We start from the raw sequence: 18,705 nt of genomic DNA, 5'->3' as shown, positions 1-18,705 counted from the left end.
GCTTCCATGTCTTTCTCCACAGCCGCCCTGCACGAGAGTCTCCGGGCCGTTCTCCCAGAGATCCTGGGAGAGCTGTTGCGCCCTTCCCCTCCGGTACCGGGGGTGCTTGCGCCACCGGTACCGTCGAGTGAGGCGCCGGCTGGCCCCTTGCCCGGGGTGAGGTCTCCGACATCGGTGCCGCTTGCGGTACCGACTGCGGTCGCCTCCCAGGAAGGCTCCCCAACGACGTCGGCGGAGGGAGCTTCGCCGCTGCGGGCGAGGGAGTCTACCTCTCAACGCTCCCACCGTGGCCGTGGTTCCACGGAGTAGAGCCGGGCACGGCTTCAGACACAGGTTCGTGAACTTGTCTGATTCCAATGGTGAGGCCTCGTGGGAGGAGGAGGAGGACATCAGATATTTCTCTGACGAGGAGTCTGATGGCCTTCCTTCTGATCCCACTCCCTCCCCTGAAAGGCAGCTTTCTCCTCCCGAGAGTCTGTTTTTTGCGGCCTTTGTCCGGGAGATGTCTACGGCCATCCCCTTCCCGGTGGTTGTGGAGGACGAGCCCAGGGCTGAAATGTTTGAGCTCGTGGACTATCCTTCTCCACCTAAGGAAGCGTCCACAGTACCCATGCATCATGTCCTAAAAAAGACATTGCTGGCGAACTGGACCAAGCCTTTAAGTAATCCCCACATTCCCAAGAAGATCGAGTCCCAGTACCGGATCCATGGGGACCCAGAGCTGATGCGCACTCAGTTGCCTCACGACTCTGGAGTTGCGGATTTGGCCCTAAAGAAGGCTAAGAGTTCTAGGGAGCATGCTTCGGCTCCCCCGGGCAAAGACTCTAGAACCTTAGACTCCTTTGGGAGGAAGGCCTACCATTCCTCTATGCTCGTGGCCAAAATTCAGTCGTACCAGCTCTACACGAGCATACACATGCGGAACAATGTGCGGCAGTTGGCGGGCTTGGTGGACAAGCTCCCTCCTGAGCAAGCCAAGCCATTTCAGGAGGTGGTCAGGCAGCTGATGGCGTGCAGAAAATTCCTGGCCAGAGGGGTGTATGACACCTTTGATGTTGCGTCCAGGGCCACTGCTCAAGGTGTGGTGATGCGCAGACTCTCATGGCTGCGTGCCTCCGACCTGGAAAATAGGATCCAGCAGCGGATTGCGGACTCGCCTTGCCGTGCGGACAATATTTTTGGAGAGAAGGTCGAACAGGTGGTAGAGCAGCTCCACCAGCGGGATACCGCTTTCGACAAGTTCTCCCGCCGGCAGCCTTCAGCTTCTACCTCCACAGGTAGACGTTTTTATGGGGGAAGGAAGACTGTTCCCTAATCTTCTGGTAAGCGTAGGTACAATCCTCCTTCTCGACAGCCTGCGGCCCAGGCTAAGCCCCAGCGCGCTCGCTCTCGTCAGCAGCGTGCGCCTCAGCAAGGCCCCTCGGCTCCCCAGCAAAAGCAAGGGACGAGCTTTTGACTGGCTCCAGCAGAGCATAGCCGACATCAACGTGTCAGTGCCGGGCGATCTGCCGGTCGGAGGGAGGTTGAAAGTTTTTCACCAAAGGTGGCCTCTCATAACCTCCGATCAGTGGGTTCTTCAAATAGTCCGGCAAGGATACACCCTCAATTTGGCCTCAAAACCTCCAAATTGTCCACCGGGAGCTCAGTCTTACAGCTTCCAGCACAAGCAGGTACTTGCAGAGGAACTCTCCGCCCTTCTCAGCACCAATGCGGTCGAGCCCGTGCCATCCGGGCAAGAAGGGCTGGGATTCTATTCCAGGTACTTCCTTGTGGAAAAGAAAACAGGGGGGATGCGTCCCATCCTAGACCTAAGGGCCCTGAACAAATATCTGGTCAAGGAAAAGTTCAGGATGCTTTCCCTGGGCACCCTTCTTCCCATGATTCAGGAAAACGACTGGCTATGCTCTCTGGACTTGAAGGACGCCTACACGCACATCCCGATACTGCCAGCTCACAGGCAGTATCTGCGATTTCAGCTGGGCACACGTCACTTCCAGTACTGTGTGCTACCCTTTGGGCTCGCCTCTGCGCCCAGAGTGTTCACGAAGTGCTTGGCTGTGGTAGCAGCAGCGGCACTTCGCAGGCTGGGGGTACACATGTTCCCATATCTCGACGATTGGCTGGTGAAGAACACATCCGAGGCAGGAGCTCTACAGTCCATGCAGATGACTATTCGCCTCCTGGAGCTACTGGGGTTTGTGATAAATTATCCAAAGTTCCATCTTCTCCCAGTGCAGAGACTAGAATTCATAGGAGCTCTGCTGGACTCTCGGACGGCTCGTGCCTATCTTCCAGAGGCGAGAGCCAACAATTTATTGTCCCTCGTCTCGCGGGTGCGAGCGTCCCAGCAGATCACAGCTCGGCAGATGTTGAGATTGCTGGGCCACATGGCCTCCACAGTTCATGTGACTCCCATGGCCCGCCTTCACATGAGATCTGCTCAATGGACCCTAGCTTCCCAGTGGTTTCAGGCTGCTGGGGATCTAGAAGACGTGATCCACCTGTCCACGAGTTTTCTCAAATCCCTGTATTGGTGGACGATTTGGTCCAATTTGACTCTGGGACATCCTTTCCAAATTCCTCAGCCACAAAAAGTGCTGACTACGGATGCGTCTCTCCTGGGGTGGGGAGCTCATGTCGATGGGCTTCACACCCAAGGAAGCTGGTCCCTCCAGGAACGCGATCTGCAGATCAATCTCCTGGAGTTACGAGCGGTCTGGAACGCTCTGAAGGCTTTCAGAGATTGGCTGACCCACCAAATTATCCAAATTCAGACAGACAACCAGGTTGCCATGTATTACATCAACAAGCAGGGGGGCACCGGATCTCGCCCCCTGTGTCAGGAAGCCGTCAGCATGTGGCTCTGGGCTCGCCGTCACGGCATGGTGCTCCAAGCCACTTATCTGGCAGGCGTAAACAACAGTCTGGCCGACAGGTTGAGCAGGATTATGCAACCTCACGAGTGGTCGCTCAGTTCCTGTGTAGTGCGACAGATCTTCCAGGTGTGGGGCACCCCCTTGGTAGATTTCGTTGCATCTCGAGCCAACCACAAAGTCCCTCACTTCTGTTCCAGGCTTCAGGCCCACCGCAGACTAGCATCGGATGCCTTCCTCCTGGACTGGGGGGAGGGTCTGCTGTATGCTTATCCTCCCATACCTCTGGTGGGGAAGACTTTGTTGAAACTCAAGCAAGACCGAGGCACCATGATTCTGATTGCTCCTTTTTGGCCGCGTCAGATCTGGTTCCCTCTTCTTCTGGAGTTGTCCTCCGAAGAACCGTGGAGATTGGAGTGTTTTCCGACCCTCATCACACAGGACAAAGGGGCGCTTCTGCATCCCAACCTCCGGTCTCTGGCTCTCACGGCCTGGATGTTGAGAGCGTAGACTTTGCCTTTTTGGGTCTGTCAGAGGTTGTCTCCCGCAACTTGCTTGCTTCCAGGAAAGATTCCACTAAGAGGAGTTACTTCTTTCTATGGAGGAGGTTTGCCGTTGGTGTGACAGCAAGGCCCTAGATCCTCGCTCTTGTCCTACACAGACCCTGCTTGAATACCTTCTGCACTTGTCTGAGTCTGGTCTCAAGACCAACTCTGTAAGGGTTCACCTTAGCGTGATTAGTGCATACCATTACCGTGTGGAAGGTAAGCCGATCTCAGGACAGCCTTTAGTTGTTTGCTTCATGAGAGGTTTGCTTTTGTCAAAGCCCCCTGTCAAGCCTCCTAAAGTGTCATGGGATCTCAATGTCGTTCTCACCCAGCTGATGAAACCTCCTTTTGAGCCACTGAACTCCTGCCATCTGAAGTACTTGACCTGGAAGGTCATTTTCTTGGTGGCAGTTACTTCAACTCGTAGAGTCGGTGAGCTTCAGGCCCTGGTAGCCCAGGCCCCTTACACTAAATTTCATCATAACAGAGTAGTCCTCCGTACTCACCCTAAGTTCTTGCCAAAGGTTGTTTTGGAGTTCCATCTGAACCAGTCAATTGTCTTGCCAACATTCTTTCCCCGTCCTCATTCCTGCCCTGCTGAACGTCAGCTGCACACTTTGGACTGCAAGAGAGCATTGGCCTTCTATCTGGAACGGACACAGCCCAACAGACAGTCCGCCCAATTGTTTGTTTCTTTTGATCCCAACAGGAGGGGAGTGGCTGTGGGGAAACGCACCATCTCCAATTGGTTAGCAGATTGCATTTCCTTCACTTACGCCCAGGCTGGGCTGGCTCTTGAGGGTCATGTCACGGCTCATAATGTTAGAGCCATGGCAGCATCAGTAGCCCACTTGAAGTCAGCCACCATTGAAGAGATTTGCAAAGCTGCGACGTGGTCATCTGTCCACACATTCACATCTCATTACTGCCTGCAGCAGGATACCCGACGCGACAGTCTGTTTGGGCAGTCAGTGCTTCAGAATCTGTTCGGGGTTTGGAATCCAACTCCACCCCCCTAGGCCCATGTTTATTCTGTTCCAGGCTACACTCTCAGTTAGTTGGGTAATTGTTAGGTCAATCTCAGTTATGTCCTCGCCGTTGCGAGGCCCAGTTGACCATGTTTGTTGTTTTGAGTGAGCCTGGGGGCTAGGGATACCCCATCAGTGAGAACAAGCAGCCTGCTTGTCCTCGGAGAAAGCGAATGCTACATACCTGTAGAAGGTATTCTCCGAGGACAGCAGGCTGATTGTTCTCACAAACCCGTCCGCCTCCCCTTTGGAGTTGTGTCTTCCCTTGTCTTTGTCTTGCTACATATGGGACTGTGCCGGTTCGGGCGGGAAGACGGTCGCGCATGCGCGGTGCGCGAGGACTAGCAAAGGCCTTTGCTAGTGAAGTTTCCGATTGGAGGGGCTGCCGTGGACGTCACCCATCAGTGAGAACAATCAGCCTGCTGTCCTCGGAGAATACCTTCTACTGGTATGTAGCATTCGCTTTGCCAGAACCCTGAACACACTCAAAAGCCAGCATAAGAAGTGCTCGGTTCTGATGACATCACCAGCTTGGCCTCCACCACTCTACAGTGACCCCACAGGTCACTGACTGGAACTGCAGGTAATTTTAGAAGGAGGAACAGGTTACTGACGAGTGCCCTGACGAGCAAGGCACAGACATCGCTGACGATGACCATGACAGCATGTAAAAATTCTTGCTTAACAACAATATTGTAAACATCAAGTTGGTCTTAAAAAAGACCTTCGTTTGGAAAACTCTGTGAATTCTTCTCTGTGTTGCTCAAGAAAAAAAATGGTGAAACGTCTCTGGAGCGCAAGGTCTACTTCCCATTGTTCATTTGTATTACTTCCGTTGTGGGATTTCAGCATTTCTCCACTTTGGTAGAACTTCACAGTTCACAACCTTTGGTGTAGTGCCTTAATGCATGACTTTCTGCATTGTCTCCCCAGAAGTGTACTGTTATAATATATCCCTTTGGCCCAGAGTAGTAGAGAATTTAATAAAGTGGACATTTTTAATTCCTGTTCCATTAGCTTAGCTACTAGTCCAAATGAATCCATTCTCTAGTTAGTGATATTTTTCCAGCAATTTCAAGAATATGCAGGAACAAAAAGAGGTTGATTTGTCACAGGTTTGAAATCTGTGATTAGTGGTGCCAATTGTCATGGTATCAACCTAAGACTATGAAGAATGTTTAATAATTTTTTTTTTTTTTTTTGAGGGGGTTGCTAGTATTTGTTCATTTTTGTGATGGGCCATGCTGGTGTTTGAACTGGGGAGAACAGGAGTGGATTTTGCTGTTATATGGTGGAAGCAGTCAAAGATCATGAGACTGAAGGAATGGGTGTTATGGAGCTGTAGCTCCAGGGATGTACCCCTTTGTCCAGAGTAGTGGCAAAACTAAAAGAACAAAAATCAAAATCCATTCATCTTTGCTTCATTTGAGCACTTGCAGGGTACAATTCTTTTAAAGCAGATACCCCAAATTGTCCAACAGACTGTCTCTGTACACATGCATTGCTACTAAATAAGACTAGGCCCTCTTGGGAATGAAACAACTTTCTGAAGATTCTGCTTCTTCATGAAGAGAACAGCTCACACACTACACCAAGGAGGTTTGATTGAGAACAGGAGAAGGCATAACATCAAAACGTTTGAAGCCAATTAGGTTTGTCTCTGTTTCCTGACCCCCCCCCTCCCCCCCCCCCCCACACACACACACACACAGCCGTCTTCCACATACACTCAAAACAAAGCAAAAAATAAACAAACCTATGAGCTGCTGCATCCACGTTGTTCTTTATTGTTGGTAGCATTTTTACTTAATCTCACATTTTCAAACATGCCAGCTTGTGCAGTTTATGGATGTACACAGAGGAAGTATAATAACGGAATAATTTTTCATAGGTAGAATAGTAATTTGTTATCAATCGTAATCAGTGTGTCATTTGGAGGGACTGGTTTTAGGAACATCCTAGCACATGTTATATTCGTGCAGAGATTTTTTTTCTCCTGGTAAAGGGCCACAAAAACAGACATCATATTATGAGAATCAGGTGCTCAACATTCAGAGTTTCTATCTATTTATTTACTTATTTAGGATATTTGTATCTCACATTAAGCATGAATTAGGTTGAAACCTGGGAGCATTTAAAAAAGTTTTTTTCCAGTGCCTAGATCCAAAGAGAAAGATGTTATTTTGGGAACTTGCTCCTTTTGTTTTGTGGAATGCAGTGGTATATTATAAAAATGCACTTAGGGGACTTTTTTCAAAGCAGCAGTAGGCCCAACATGGGCTTACTGCATGCTAAATTGGAAATACCATCTGCCCAACGCGGCCACTGGCATTAGTTCTGGCTCAAGCGTGCGCCATTTCTGGCACTCCTGAAAAAAATTTTTTTTCTAGTGCGGCACTAACCTGGCAGTATTTGTCTTCACCACATGCTGTTCGGTTACTGCCAGGTTACCATGGGAGCCCTTACTGCCACATGGCCATGCAGTAAGGGTTATCTTACTGCATGGCCATTTTTTGGGGAGGGGGGAGGGACTTTTTACCTACTGCAGTAAAAAGGGCCCTGGTGTGCGGGAAAAAGGGCCCCCGCCGCTACTGCAGGGCGCTTTTCCTGCAACTTAGTAAAAGGACTCCTTAATATTGTCTATTACTACAATTAAAAGAGATATATTGAATAATGAGGGCAGAGCTACCTTCATGCAGAAGTTCAGAGTCAGTTTAAATATGGCAACATTTTCCAGTTATGTGATATATATTTATGTCTTCTTCACATCTGGTTGTAAAATACATTTTTTCGGGGGAGGGGTTAATCTTTGTTTCCTAACTGTGTGTCTGTATATAGACGAATCCCAGAGATAATGATGGCTGAGGGAAAGCAGCAACAGAAGAGTTGAAGCTGAATGACATATATGTTTTCCAAATGGTGATGCCTAGGTTGATGGAATGTCCTTGTTGTAAGACCAGAGTAAATCATTTCTTAGCTTCTTGTTTAAAATTAACCAAGGTGGAACAAATCTGGTGGAGGGGAAAAGAGTCATCATCAGTTCAGCAAACAAAATCTAGCCTTAAAACTATTAGCTGGTTGATATTCAGCAGAAGTTACCCAAGTCAAAGTCAAGCTTCGTAATGTGATTTGATAACAGCATTTTCTAAATCATTACCCAAATGCAAACACAGTTATAATGTTAATTAATATGTTTTGGATGTTACTGAATTCTATTATTCTGTCTCACTGTGTTTCCAGTTTTGGCACAGTATAAGTCATCACAAGGACAAAATATAAGAAAACCAATGGACTGCATTAGGGGTTTATAGCCCATTTAGATATGTTTAAACAAATGAGAGATCTGCATGAAAGAAAATACTTATTTTGTATTATTTTGACTTATGAAAACCACTTGTCCGTAAAACATGCTCAATACATAATAATCCATTTGTATAAAAGAGATGAGGTTAAGATGTGATTCCATGTGCCCCAATGAAAGGAGAGTTTAATTTTACTTCCAATCTTTATAACACCAGGCTTCTCAGGGCAGATTACAGCAACAGTTCAGATGAACCCATCAGTAAGCAGGACATCCTCACTGAAATTTGGCCATGTATTACTGTATTGTATAGAACAGTGTAGAAAAATGAGCACAAAATACAGCCTTTATCAGTGCTGTTTCCACCAGCTACAATAAGTTTTGAAGCTGTTTTAGTGATATTACTACTACTACTACTTAACATTTCTAAAGCGCTACTAGGGTTATGCAGCGCTGTACAATTTAACATGGAAAGACAGTCCCTGCTCAAGGAGCTTGCAATCTAAAAGACAAATGTACAGTCAATCTGATAGGTCAGACAGATTGGGGCAGCCTATATGTTCGAAAGGTTAGGTTCCGAAAGCAGTTTTTATTTCATTATATATATATATATATATATATATATATATATATATATATATATATATATATATATATGAAGCTTTCAAATAAATTAAAAAGCTATCAAATAAGTTAAAAAGAATCCTTTGTCCTCCACCTTTTAAGGCACTGCCTATCCAACTGGAACATTTTTTGACTTTTTACAGATGGACCATGCTTATAATCTTTTACTATTGTTTTTTTAATAGCATTTGCTATTGTTTTGGATGAGCCAGTGTGGCAGCAATCTCCACCTACTGCCAGCAAGCTCTGCCTGTTGGCTTCAATCTATATAATGGGCTAGATAGCCTCATACTGTCTCCTGTTCTCAATCTAACCTCCTTGCACTACATTCAGGAGACCTAACAGGACTGAGAGCCAGATGCACTAAACTTAACGAGCCAGCAACGTGGTTTTTAAACCAGTTCTAGCCAGTCTAGCAAGCATCCATTTTCCTGTCACGGTAGCAGCTAACGAAAACAGAATGCAAATGATCTAAACGTTATTATAATGCGCATACAAGGCAGATGCACAGCCGTTTTCTGACCCCATGCACCGTGGAAAACCTTACGGGAGGTCTGCACCTTTCGTTGGGGCTGCTGTGAGCGGGACCCATGCAGAGGAGGACACCCATTGCAAAAATTGGAAAAAAAAAAAACGTCCAAGTGCTCGTCAGGGACGTCCTTTTAAGTGCCTAACAGTTGGACGTCCTTCACTCAAAAAAAAAAAAAAAAAAATGGGTGTCCCTGACAAGCACTTGGACGTTTTTTTTCTTCAGATTTTGTGGGTGTCCTTCTCTTGGATGTGCTTTTCTTACGACTAAGGTGCCCGAAATGACCACCGCCGGAGAGAATCAGGGATTGGGACGTGCAAGAACGTCGTGCGAGGACATCCAAATCAAAACTATTTGGACGTTCCTTTTGATTATGCCCCTCCAGGTCTCAGCCAGTCACAGCGCGTTTAGCTGTCACTGGTGTCAGCTAAATGCGCTGTGATTGGCGGAGAGAGACCTGGAGGGGCATAATTGAAAGGGACGGCCAAATAGTTTTGATTTGGGCGTCCTCGCATGTCCCGATCCCCGATTCTCTCTTTCTAGGGTCCCGCTGTCTCCTGCACAAAATGCCCGGCAATTTATTGACTGCTATTATAAACGCAGCTTGTCTGCGTGTATGAAGCCATCTTTGGCATGCACAGAGCAGCCAGCATAACGCTTGGCTGCTCTGTGCATGCTCAGCTGGCCGACTGGCTTCCCCTCCTTAAGAAAGAAATCGCGTTCAAATGAGCTAACAGCGAGCAGCTCATTTGCATGCGATTTCCTTCATGCATGCCCGTTTTTTACTGATTCGCAAAGGGATCAGTAAGGGAAGGGCTCTTTCTGTGGAGTTAGTGCATCTGGTTCTAAGGAAGCAGTAGAAGAGGGTTGAACTGTAGGCACGGAGTGGCCTGGAAATATCTGAGGGCAGTGTTTCCAGCAGGGTTACTTTTTTTGCATACAGTGACAATAATGAACCTCCTCCTAAGCCAGAATGTGTTGGGTCTGGTCTCAGTCTCTCAAATATACTGCCAGGGCTGCCCTTAAAACTTGCATTATGCTAAAAAGAGCTTCATTCACGAGTTAGTACAACATAATGGCTACAAATGAGTTCATTTTGCACATACAATGACAAGAATGAACTTCATGTCTATGGCCAGGGTATGTCACAGAAATTCACTGCCTCAACATTTGCATTCTTCCAAGGAGAGCCACCTCCTGCATTTCATAAGGTATGCATATGCACAGACATTTTTAAAAATTATATTTGAATTTAGCTCACATCTTTGCAGTGGTAGCTCAAGGCAAGTTACAGTCAGGCACATGAGGTATCCCTGTGCCTTGGAGGGCTTACAGTCTGAAGCAGCGGAGGGTTAAGAGATTCACAAGATGCATCAGCAGCCTTCCCTGGTTCTCAGTCTACTCTAAATCATTGGACTACTACTCCATACCACATATCAAGATGATGGTACAATTGCAATCATTTCTGTATCATTTGTTCCCATGTTTTCTTGGTCTCTGATTGCATTTGTTGGTACATGAACATCTCTTTCTGCATTCAGGGCTGCTGCTTCTTATAGGAGTGCTGCTCTTGTGCATATGGTGCAGGGTTCTGGTGTTGCTGTGTGATTTTCCTCACAAATGATGCTGCATGCCATGTGCAGTACCAGAGCAGCTTAATGCTGGAGAATTTGTAAGCTTTGTTGAAAGATAGATGCTATCAACTTGTGCAAATCATTAACATTTCCCATCATTTTTTCCCTTATAGGGTCCTCTCCAAGTTTGCTTTTAGTCTGTCCCAGGACTGGGAACTCCCAGTGAAGAGAGAGGTAAGGACACTGAAGCACAAGCGTATGACAGAATACTGCATTAAATTTAGTAACATGCTACTGCTTCCCAAGGCTGCCTGAGCACACATTGCTGTGTGGAAGGTGAACTATGCAGTTTTAGTCTTACTGTGAATATAGAGGGGTCAGTAATCAAAGTGATTTAACCAGGTAGTAGAGGCTCAAAATAAAGCAAATCCAGGAAGTGGTGGAGCATTCCAGGAGCAGAATCTGGGAGGAGCATCTGTGAGAAGCCAGAAGGTATGCAGGTGTTGGACGGTTTTCAGTGCCAGTGTCTGCATAGCTAAGTAACCAGGGCGTAGCTAGACTTGACATTTTGAGAGGGCCCAGAGTTAACATGGGGTGGGGGGGCACTAGGCATACAGGTTGAGTAGTGCATGGTGTACTCCTAAATAATGCCTTAGAGTGTTCTTGATGATGGATTACTAAAGGGTCCTTTTACAAAGGCGCACTAGCGTTTTTAGCACGTGCTAATGATTAATGCTTGCTAAATGCTAGAGGTGCCCATAGGAATCATAGAATCGTCGGTCTCTCTGTGTCCACATAGTGGAAGTTCTTGCTCTGCACAGAACATCACAATATCAAGCACTACTTTTGATATGTTCACGATTCCTTTCCACAACAGAAGTGTACATGACATCATGGTTTAGCTGATTTAAAATAGTTTCTTGACCTCTTGGAAGGTGACTTTGTCTGTAGTCTTCAGATTTTCCCAGTGAAAGACAGTGTGCCATTTTAATTCATGTCTTGAGCAACAGTGACTCGTATACTTCCAGGGCTAGATGCACTAAAATAAAGGAGCCAGTAACGTGGGTTTTAAACTGGTTCTAGCCAGTTTAACTTGCAAGTAGTAAACCAGGATATGCACAAAAGGGCATTATCCTGTCACGGTAGCAGCTAACAGAAATGGAATGCAGATGAGTAAATTAGTATTATAATGTGTATTACAATGAGATGCACTACTGTTTTCCGATCCCCTCACCGTGGAAAGCCTAACGGGAGGTCTGCACCTCTCGTTGGGGCTGCTGTGAGGCAATCGGAAGAAAAAAAAAAAGAGAAACCCTGCTCTCTACTCTGTGAAGCGATCCGCTTGGCACGTTTGATTTGCCTGTTTCCTGGGCCCCAGGGCGATCGTCCCCTATCCATGGTAAGGTTAGAGGAGGGGGCAGTTAGCCTGTCCTGTGCTCAGCTCGGCGGCCCCTCGCAGATGTTACCTCCCCCTTGAACCGGAACCTTTTTGAAATCCAGCCCCCAGGCTGCTGCTGATAAACTTTGTTGTGCACTGGGAAAGAGCAAAGAATCAGAGAAGAAGGGAAGACAAGGCAAACCAGCAGCAGCTGCAAAGCCCCTGGAACAGGCGGCGAGAATGCGGCTGTCCGTGCGCAGCTACTGCCAGGGAGGCAGGGCATGGGACGGGACATGTGTCCCAGCCAGCGCTAACCCAGAAGAAGAGAAAGCTCCCGGTGCCCCCCCCCCCCACCCGATCCCTGCCGGCTCGGATAGCGCCCAATCCCCCATGGGAGGCTCTTGTTGGATTATTCCAGTTCCCTGCACTGGCAAGGGAGGTAGCGAGCCCCGGCCATGGGAACGCGCACTCCCACCTCAAGAGCTGGCTAAACGCGCTGTGATTGGCTGAGAGAGACCTGGAGGAGGGGCATCGGACGTGCTGCTAACACCCCGGGGCTGACAGAAAGGAGCAAGGTGGCCGGAGCAGAAGCCTGGATTTGTTTTCTGGCTGTGAAATTGGGGGGGGGGGGGGGAGCTGCTACTGCTGCCCTTTGATCTCCCTCTCCCCCCCCCCCGAGCCGATATATGCTCCGTATGTATTTGTGGAGCACAAGATGAAAGACAGGAGAGGAGAAAGTTAAAGAAATCGCCCACATGCGCTGGATCAGCCCAAGGCTCTGGGATAGTAGTAAAAAGAAGGTGGGAGAAAAGAGTTTGAAATCTTTGTAAGCAGGAAGATGGTGGACTGGAGCTGAAAGTGTGGAGTGGGAAACTTGGTGGATTCTCCTGTTTATTTGCAATCCCTATTGTTTTTGAGTGAAGGACGTCCTTGGCATGCGCAGAGCAGCCAGCATAACGCTTGGCGGCTCTGCGCATACTTAGCTGGCCAGGAAATCGCATTCAAATGAGCTAGCAGCGAGCAGCTCATTTGCATGCGATTTCCTTGATGCATGCCCGTTTCTTACCGATTCGCTAAGGAATCGGTAAGGGAAGGGCTTTAACGTTCTTGTTAGTGCATCTACCCCCCAAGTCTTTAAAGCCAGTCCTGGTGAAAGCATCTTCAGCGTTGTAATCAGGAAAATGCATACTTTTGCAGAACATTGCATCTTGGTTTACGCTATATTCCAACCAGTGAAATTTTTACCAGTGAGGGTAAAATCTTTGGGACTTGTCGCCAATTGTACTAACTTGATAAGCCTGTAACTTTGGTTGTATAAGTGATTCATTGATGTCGGATAAATCAGAAGGTAATTATTTTTGTTCCATATCAGATCTACTAATCCGTGGGCATAAAGTGAAACTTTTATAGAGAGACCAGCCAATGATTCATTTCTATCAGCCTTTTCACCATGTTCTAAACGTGTTGGTTTTTTTTTTGTTTCTATCTTCATCCTTGCCATGATTTTCTAGATGTGTTTTTAGCAAAGAAGTTTGTTTTGCCATGGGGGGGTAGACTAAGGAACACTATCAGGAATGTTTTTTTCTTGGGAGCTGTGTCAAGAACTTTCCTTCTCTTGGAAGCTAAAATCATAATGAATTTCCATAAGTTTTGTGATAAACACAGAAGATCATATCTCCTAAAAAGTGGGTAGCAGAATCACAATATAACGACACCATGGACAATAGAAGTAGCATGCACAAAGCAGCAGTTTTGACCCTTATCAGCACTTCCTTTTCCCAGCACCCACCAGAGATTCTGGCAGTACCTCAATAATAGCATTGTAAACACTTTGTGAAGTAACACTAAATCCTGCAAAGACACTTTTCAGAGCCTATGTAGCAAATTTAACAGCACCAATTCTGAATACACACATACCAATAACTATACCTTTAGAAAGGCAGCACTAAAAATATAGAACATCAATATGCTTCTTACTGGAAAAGCCAGACAAGTCAGATTCTTATGGATCCCCACATAAACCATGTACCAGCAGAATCTCTCACCTTGGTGACTCATAGAACACAGACCAACAACCCTCACCGATTACGGACTAAAGGCCCAACAATTAGAACAGGAAACACCGAGAAATCACATTCTCGATAAGCAGTACAGCACAGGAGAAATAAAAATACATTATCTACTGTAGGGAGCAAAATGCAAGATTACTTTCTACCCAAAATAAAACCCACAAATATATTAATTATCTGAATACCCATTAAATATTAAAAAAAACTTGTGGGACAACGTCACCAGCAATGGGGTTTAAATATATTCTGCAAAGATATGCCATGTAAGTTAAGCGGGTATTTGCCAGATAGCAGTTAGACAACATACTAGCGTATATGCATATAAGTGGACACACATGCATCTGTACGCTAATATTCCAAACAGTTACACCTGTAACAAAAATAAAGCACCTCTTGCCCAACCAGGTCCACCTATCTGGATCTGAGTAAATCAGGGGAAGAATGGGGGAACACAACAGTGCCGATCAATATTACCGCCCCCCTTCCCTTAGCACTAACACCAAAATATAGGGATATAGATAAAGTCTGGATACCCCAGATCCGTCAGATAAAGTCTATATCACCTTAAAACAGGCTTAAATAATGGATCAGGCTATTATCCAGTCAGCCACATCCCCAGATCCTCTGCTGCCTCAGCGAGGCCCTGCTATGGCCTGGCTTATCCTGCCCAGGAACCTTGGCATTTTTTTTCTTCACATTAAAGGTGGATCTGAAGGTCTGCTCCAGATCTGACTTTGTTGCTAAGAATCAACAATCCTGGGGATGTTCAGAGGCAGTCTGAAGCAGGATCCGGAGACCTCTAGATCCATCTTTAATGTGAAGTAAACAAAATGCTTATGTTTCTGAGCAGGACAAGCCAGTGCAAAGCAGGCCATGACAGCAGAGGATCCAGGGATATGGCTAAGCAGAGGACTTGGAAAAAGCCAGATCCTCCATCTTTAAAGTGTTATAGATCGGATCAGGCAGATCCAGGAGATCTGACTTTTACCCAGTCCCTAAATACAGCACCCAACAGCAAGGCTGTGTTCTTCAGAGCCCTAAACAGGCACACACATTCAATAAGAAACCAAAGCAGAAAAGTAGCAAGAACATACAGAAATTGTCCCATATCCAAACATCTCCTCAGCCCTTCCATAACCATCCCAACCCCTCCATATAAAGCCTGGCATCACCCCTGCCCTACGATATGTATAAATATAGGATGTGGAAATATAAAATCTTTAGATACTGTCACTTGTCTTAATTTCCACTGATCAATGAATGAATGGTATTCAGACATAACATCGTTCTATATGGAAGAAGGAAAAAAGGCCTCACAGAGCTCCTAGATGTGACTATCGGAGTTAAAACGGATCTATAATGATCCTCTGTTCATCATTGGCCAAAACCTTCAAAAATGCGTGGTAATCTAATCTCTTTCACACAATGTATCTCAATCTGTAGATTATTAAAGATTTCTCTCTCACTGTGGTACTCAAAAGAGCTACTCAACACGGTGTTACTCTGAATATATATAGTTCAAAACAACACTTACCTTTTGAAACTGCTTGCACAAGGGTATTAAATAATTTCGACTCGTTCCTTCTCTCCCCTTGCCCCAAGCCAACGATGGCCAGCGTTTCATCTCGCTGCATCAGGGTCTTGGTGGCGGGACTGCTTTGGAACGGGTATTCACACTAATCAGGCCTCGTGATTCCTTCTTCTGGACGCAGTTCCTGCTTTTCCCGTACTTTACAAATAGGTTATCTTACTCTTAAAAAATATACATTTAAAGTCTATTTATAAACGCTCATTTCCATTTCAAGGGATAAGAATTTGGAATGTGCTGCCATGGGGAAATAAAATGTCTGCCATTATATTTATCTTTTAGAAAGGCTATGAAAACATTTTGAAAAGTAATTTGGTTGTTTATTTGCTGATTGTATATCTTTTGATTGTACATCCCTTAATTGTGAAGGTTCTGTTGCTAGTTAACTGCTATGAATCCTTACTGGAAAGCAGGCAGTATATAAAACATTAATAGAATAGAATCAAATCCAGGTCCTCCACATGCTAGAGTACAGCATTGCCACTGGATCACCAGGCAGCCATTTTCTGAGTTTTATTTTTGGAACCCTTTCTTTTCCCATCATGATCTCTCTTGAGAGACACCATATTGATGAGGGGGGTCCAGAAATAACATCATGCTCACATTTCTGTTAGATTGGTTCATGCACAGTGTGTAATGGATTATCCTTTGTGAAATCATTGTAAACAGAATTAATACCACAGCTGCACAGTTCACTTACGAGATTGTGACGCCTTCCCCATGTGATTATTTGAAGTGCAGTCAAGAGAAGGGCCAGTCCTTTAATTTTTCAGTAGTTTCTTGCATGTAAGTGGGTATACTCAGGATATGTACTGCTTGTTTGCAGGAGAAAGAAAGAAAACCATTGAAAGAAGGGGTGCAGGACATGTTGGTGAAACATCACCTCTTCAGCTGGGACATTGATGGATGACAGCAGGACTCTGAATTTGACATGGCAGCTATGCACACAGCACAGTTGGGAGCCAGAACCAAATCCAAGCAAACACCAAAAACTCACTCTTCTCTCACATTCTTATTCCTGACAGAGCCAGGTGTGCCATGTCCTCACTCCTCCCTTCATCCCCAGTAGTCTGTGGAGACTGGGCCTGACTCACTTTGACTTGTGAGCAAATGGCTCCATGTGGCAGAGGGTGATCTGAAGCAGCATGAGGCCTAGCACTTTCTATCAAACAGTGGAATCAGTCTGCGAAGGTCACCCAACTTTCTGGGCTACTACATGTACTTTTGTTTTTCTTTTCTTGAAACTTGGCTGGACATGAGCTGAGCCTCGTGCCACCAACATTTACTGCCATGGATACTAGTGGGATTTTAGAATCTTCCACATGCCTCCATATTCTTCACGGTGCCTATGTGTCCTAGCAAAGCCCATCTCTGCCCTCTCTGAACTTTGCCTCCTATTGCCAAGCTTTGCTAAGCTTATACTGTTGAAGGAACCAAAGTGCTTGAAAGGCTTTTGACAAAGACTGGATTTAGGAAAAGGCAAGAATCAAGTCCTGGGGCACTGTGCTCCCTGGCTCAGAACAATGAGGTGCTCCACAGGGACTTACTTACCTTATCATTGTCCTTATAGGCTACTCCAGTATCCTGAAATTATTTGAATGCACTTTAGTTTTGGCCTGAATCCCACAACTAGCCACACTAATTACTAGTTGGCATATAAAGAGCCCTGTCAGAGCACACAGTGCTTAAACATCATTCAGATAGTTACAAACCCCTGCCAGAAAGGGACAGCAGTCTTAGCACTGTGGGATGGAGGTGATAAGCAGCTTGACCAAGATCACAAACTGAGTTAGTGGCAGTAGTGGGATTATATGACTGTATTATATATTTGTAATTTATTCCTTGAAGATGTTAAAAGTGGAGGAGAACCAGACAAATTATATTGGTGATTTTCCAGTTCTATTATATTTCTGGAACTGATCATTTTCCTCTGTTGAAACAGCCATGTGGAGCTCTCATCAACATAGTAGGGAGTGTTTCATATAAGGTTATTGTCAGGTTTGCCCTTTCACCTTGAAAAATGCCAGCATCATGCTAGGTGCTGTGGTGAATCCCCAGCATTTCCTGCTGTCTGCTTGTTTGTGTGCTGGAATCTGGGGTAGTGTGTGACAAAACCTGGCAGTGGGAGGGAGTGTCTCTGCTTTCTCATGGAGAGATGGAGAGATGGTGAGCTCTGCACAGACTTATAGAAAGGGTAAACACTGGTATCTGTGTCTGAGGCATACAAAGAAACACCAGAGAGACCTGCTACTTGGGAAATAACCTATGCAGGCATTTACAGTACTCCATCTTACAGGGAGAGCAGCAAAATACAAAATGACTGCAGCTTTATGTAAAGAGTCTTAAAAATTCATGTATTAATAGGAAAAATATTTTTTCTGCTTAGAGACTTTTTGTAAACATTTTAATGTAAGTAGAGAAAGCAATCTAGTTTTCCGGGGTCTTCAGCATCGGTTTTATAGCACAGTTTCTGCAGCTTGATCCTGCAAACTTGTTTCTAAATTAGAAAAATGTTGTATTTGTGGGAGCAAAGAGTGTGCCTGCCTATATGTATTTATTTGAGTGGAGGGGAGTGTGTGCTTTATATACTTATGTTTGTGGGGAGGGGAGTTTGTGTGCATCCCTACAGATTGGCATACTAAACAGGTGAAAAAGTCCTCAGAGAAGTAGAGAAGGGGGGGGAGGGCAAGATCTGGAAAGCTATGTATATGAATGTTGATAGAATGGGTTTAGCGATAGTCCAGACAGAGGCTGATTTGGTAGCAGTCACAGGGATGTGGTTCATGGAGAGCCATGACTGGGATATTTATTTATTTCACAAGATTGTATTCCACACTATCTTCATAGTTTTATGTGGATATGCAGTATACTGAGCTAAGATCTGTTCATGAAGGACAGCTAGGAGAAAGGGGGAGGGGTGGTACCAGTGGTGTGCTGGTAAATTTTTAACAGGCTCTCTCCCCGGTCCACCTTGGCGCCCCCCCCCCATCCACCTCTGCGCCCCCTGTCCACCTCTGCGCCCCCCCCCCAAAAAAAAAATTGCAGAGCTGGCTATAGCTGGGGGGGGGGGGGGGCAGTGCATTACTCTCTCCAGGAATAAAAAATTAAATGATCCCAGGTTCCAATCTAATTCATGTTTAATATGGGATAAAATGCCATAAATAAGTAAATAAATATAAACTTTTAACGTTCA

At 45.8% G+C, this 18,705-nt stretch overlaps 1 protein-coding gene across 1 annotated transcript in view; it reads left to right on the top strand.

The window, feature by feature from the left end:
- Nucleotides 1-18,470, top strand: part of SGSM3 (small G protein signaling modulator 3) — a 160,162-nt gene extending 141,692 nt beyond the window's left edge. The window contains 2 exon segments of the mRNA XM_030210556.1: nt 10,651-10,711; nt 16,339-18,470. Of these exon segments, the coding sequence (XP_030066416.1) occupies nt 10,651-10,711; nt 16,339-16,422 (145 nt within the window). The 3' untranslated portion in view covers nt 16,423-18,470.
- The last annotated feature ends 235 nt before the right edge of the window (nt 18,471-18,705 follow it).

The sequence above is a fragment of the Microcaecilia unicolor genome, chromosome 1, assembly GCF_901765095.1.
Source record: "Microcaecilia unicolor chromosome 1, aMicUni1.1, whole genome shotgun sequence".
In the NCBI taxonomy this organism is placed as follows: domain Eukaryota; kingdom Metazoa; phylum Chordata; class Amphibia; order Gymnophiona; family Siphonopidae; genus Microcaecilia; species Microcaecilia unicolor.
This window is presented reverse-complemented; position numbering and strand designations above follow the sequence as displayed.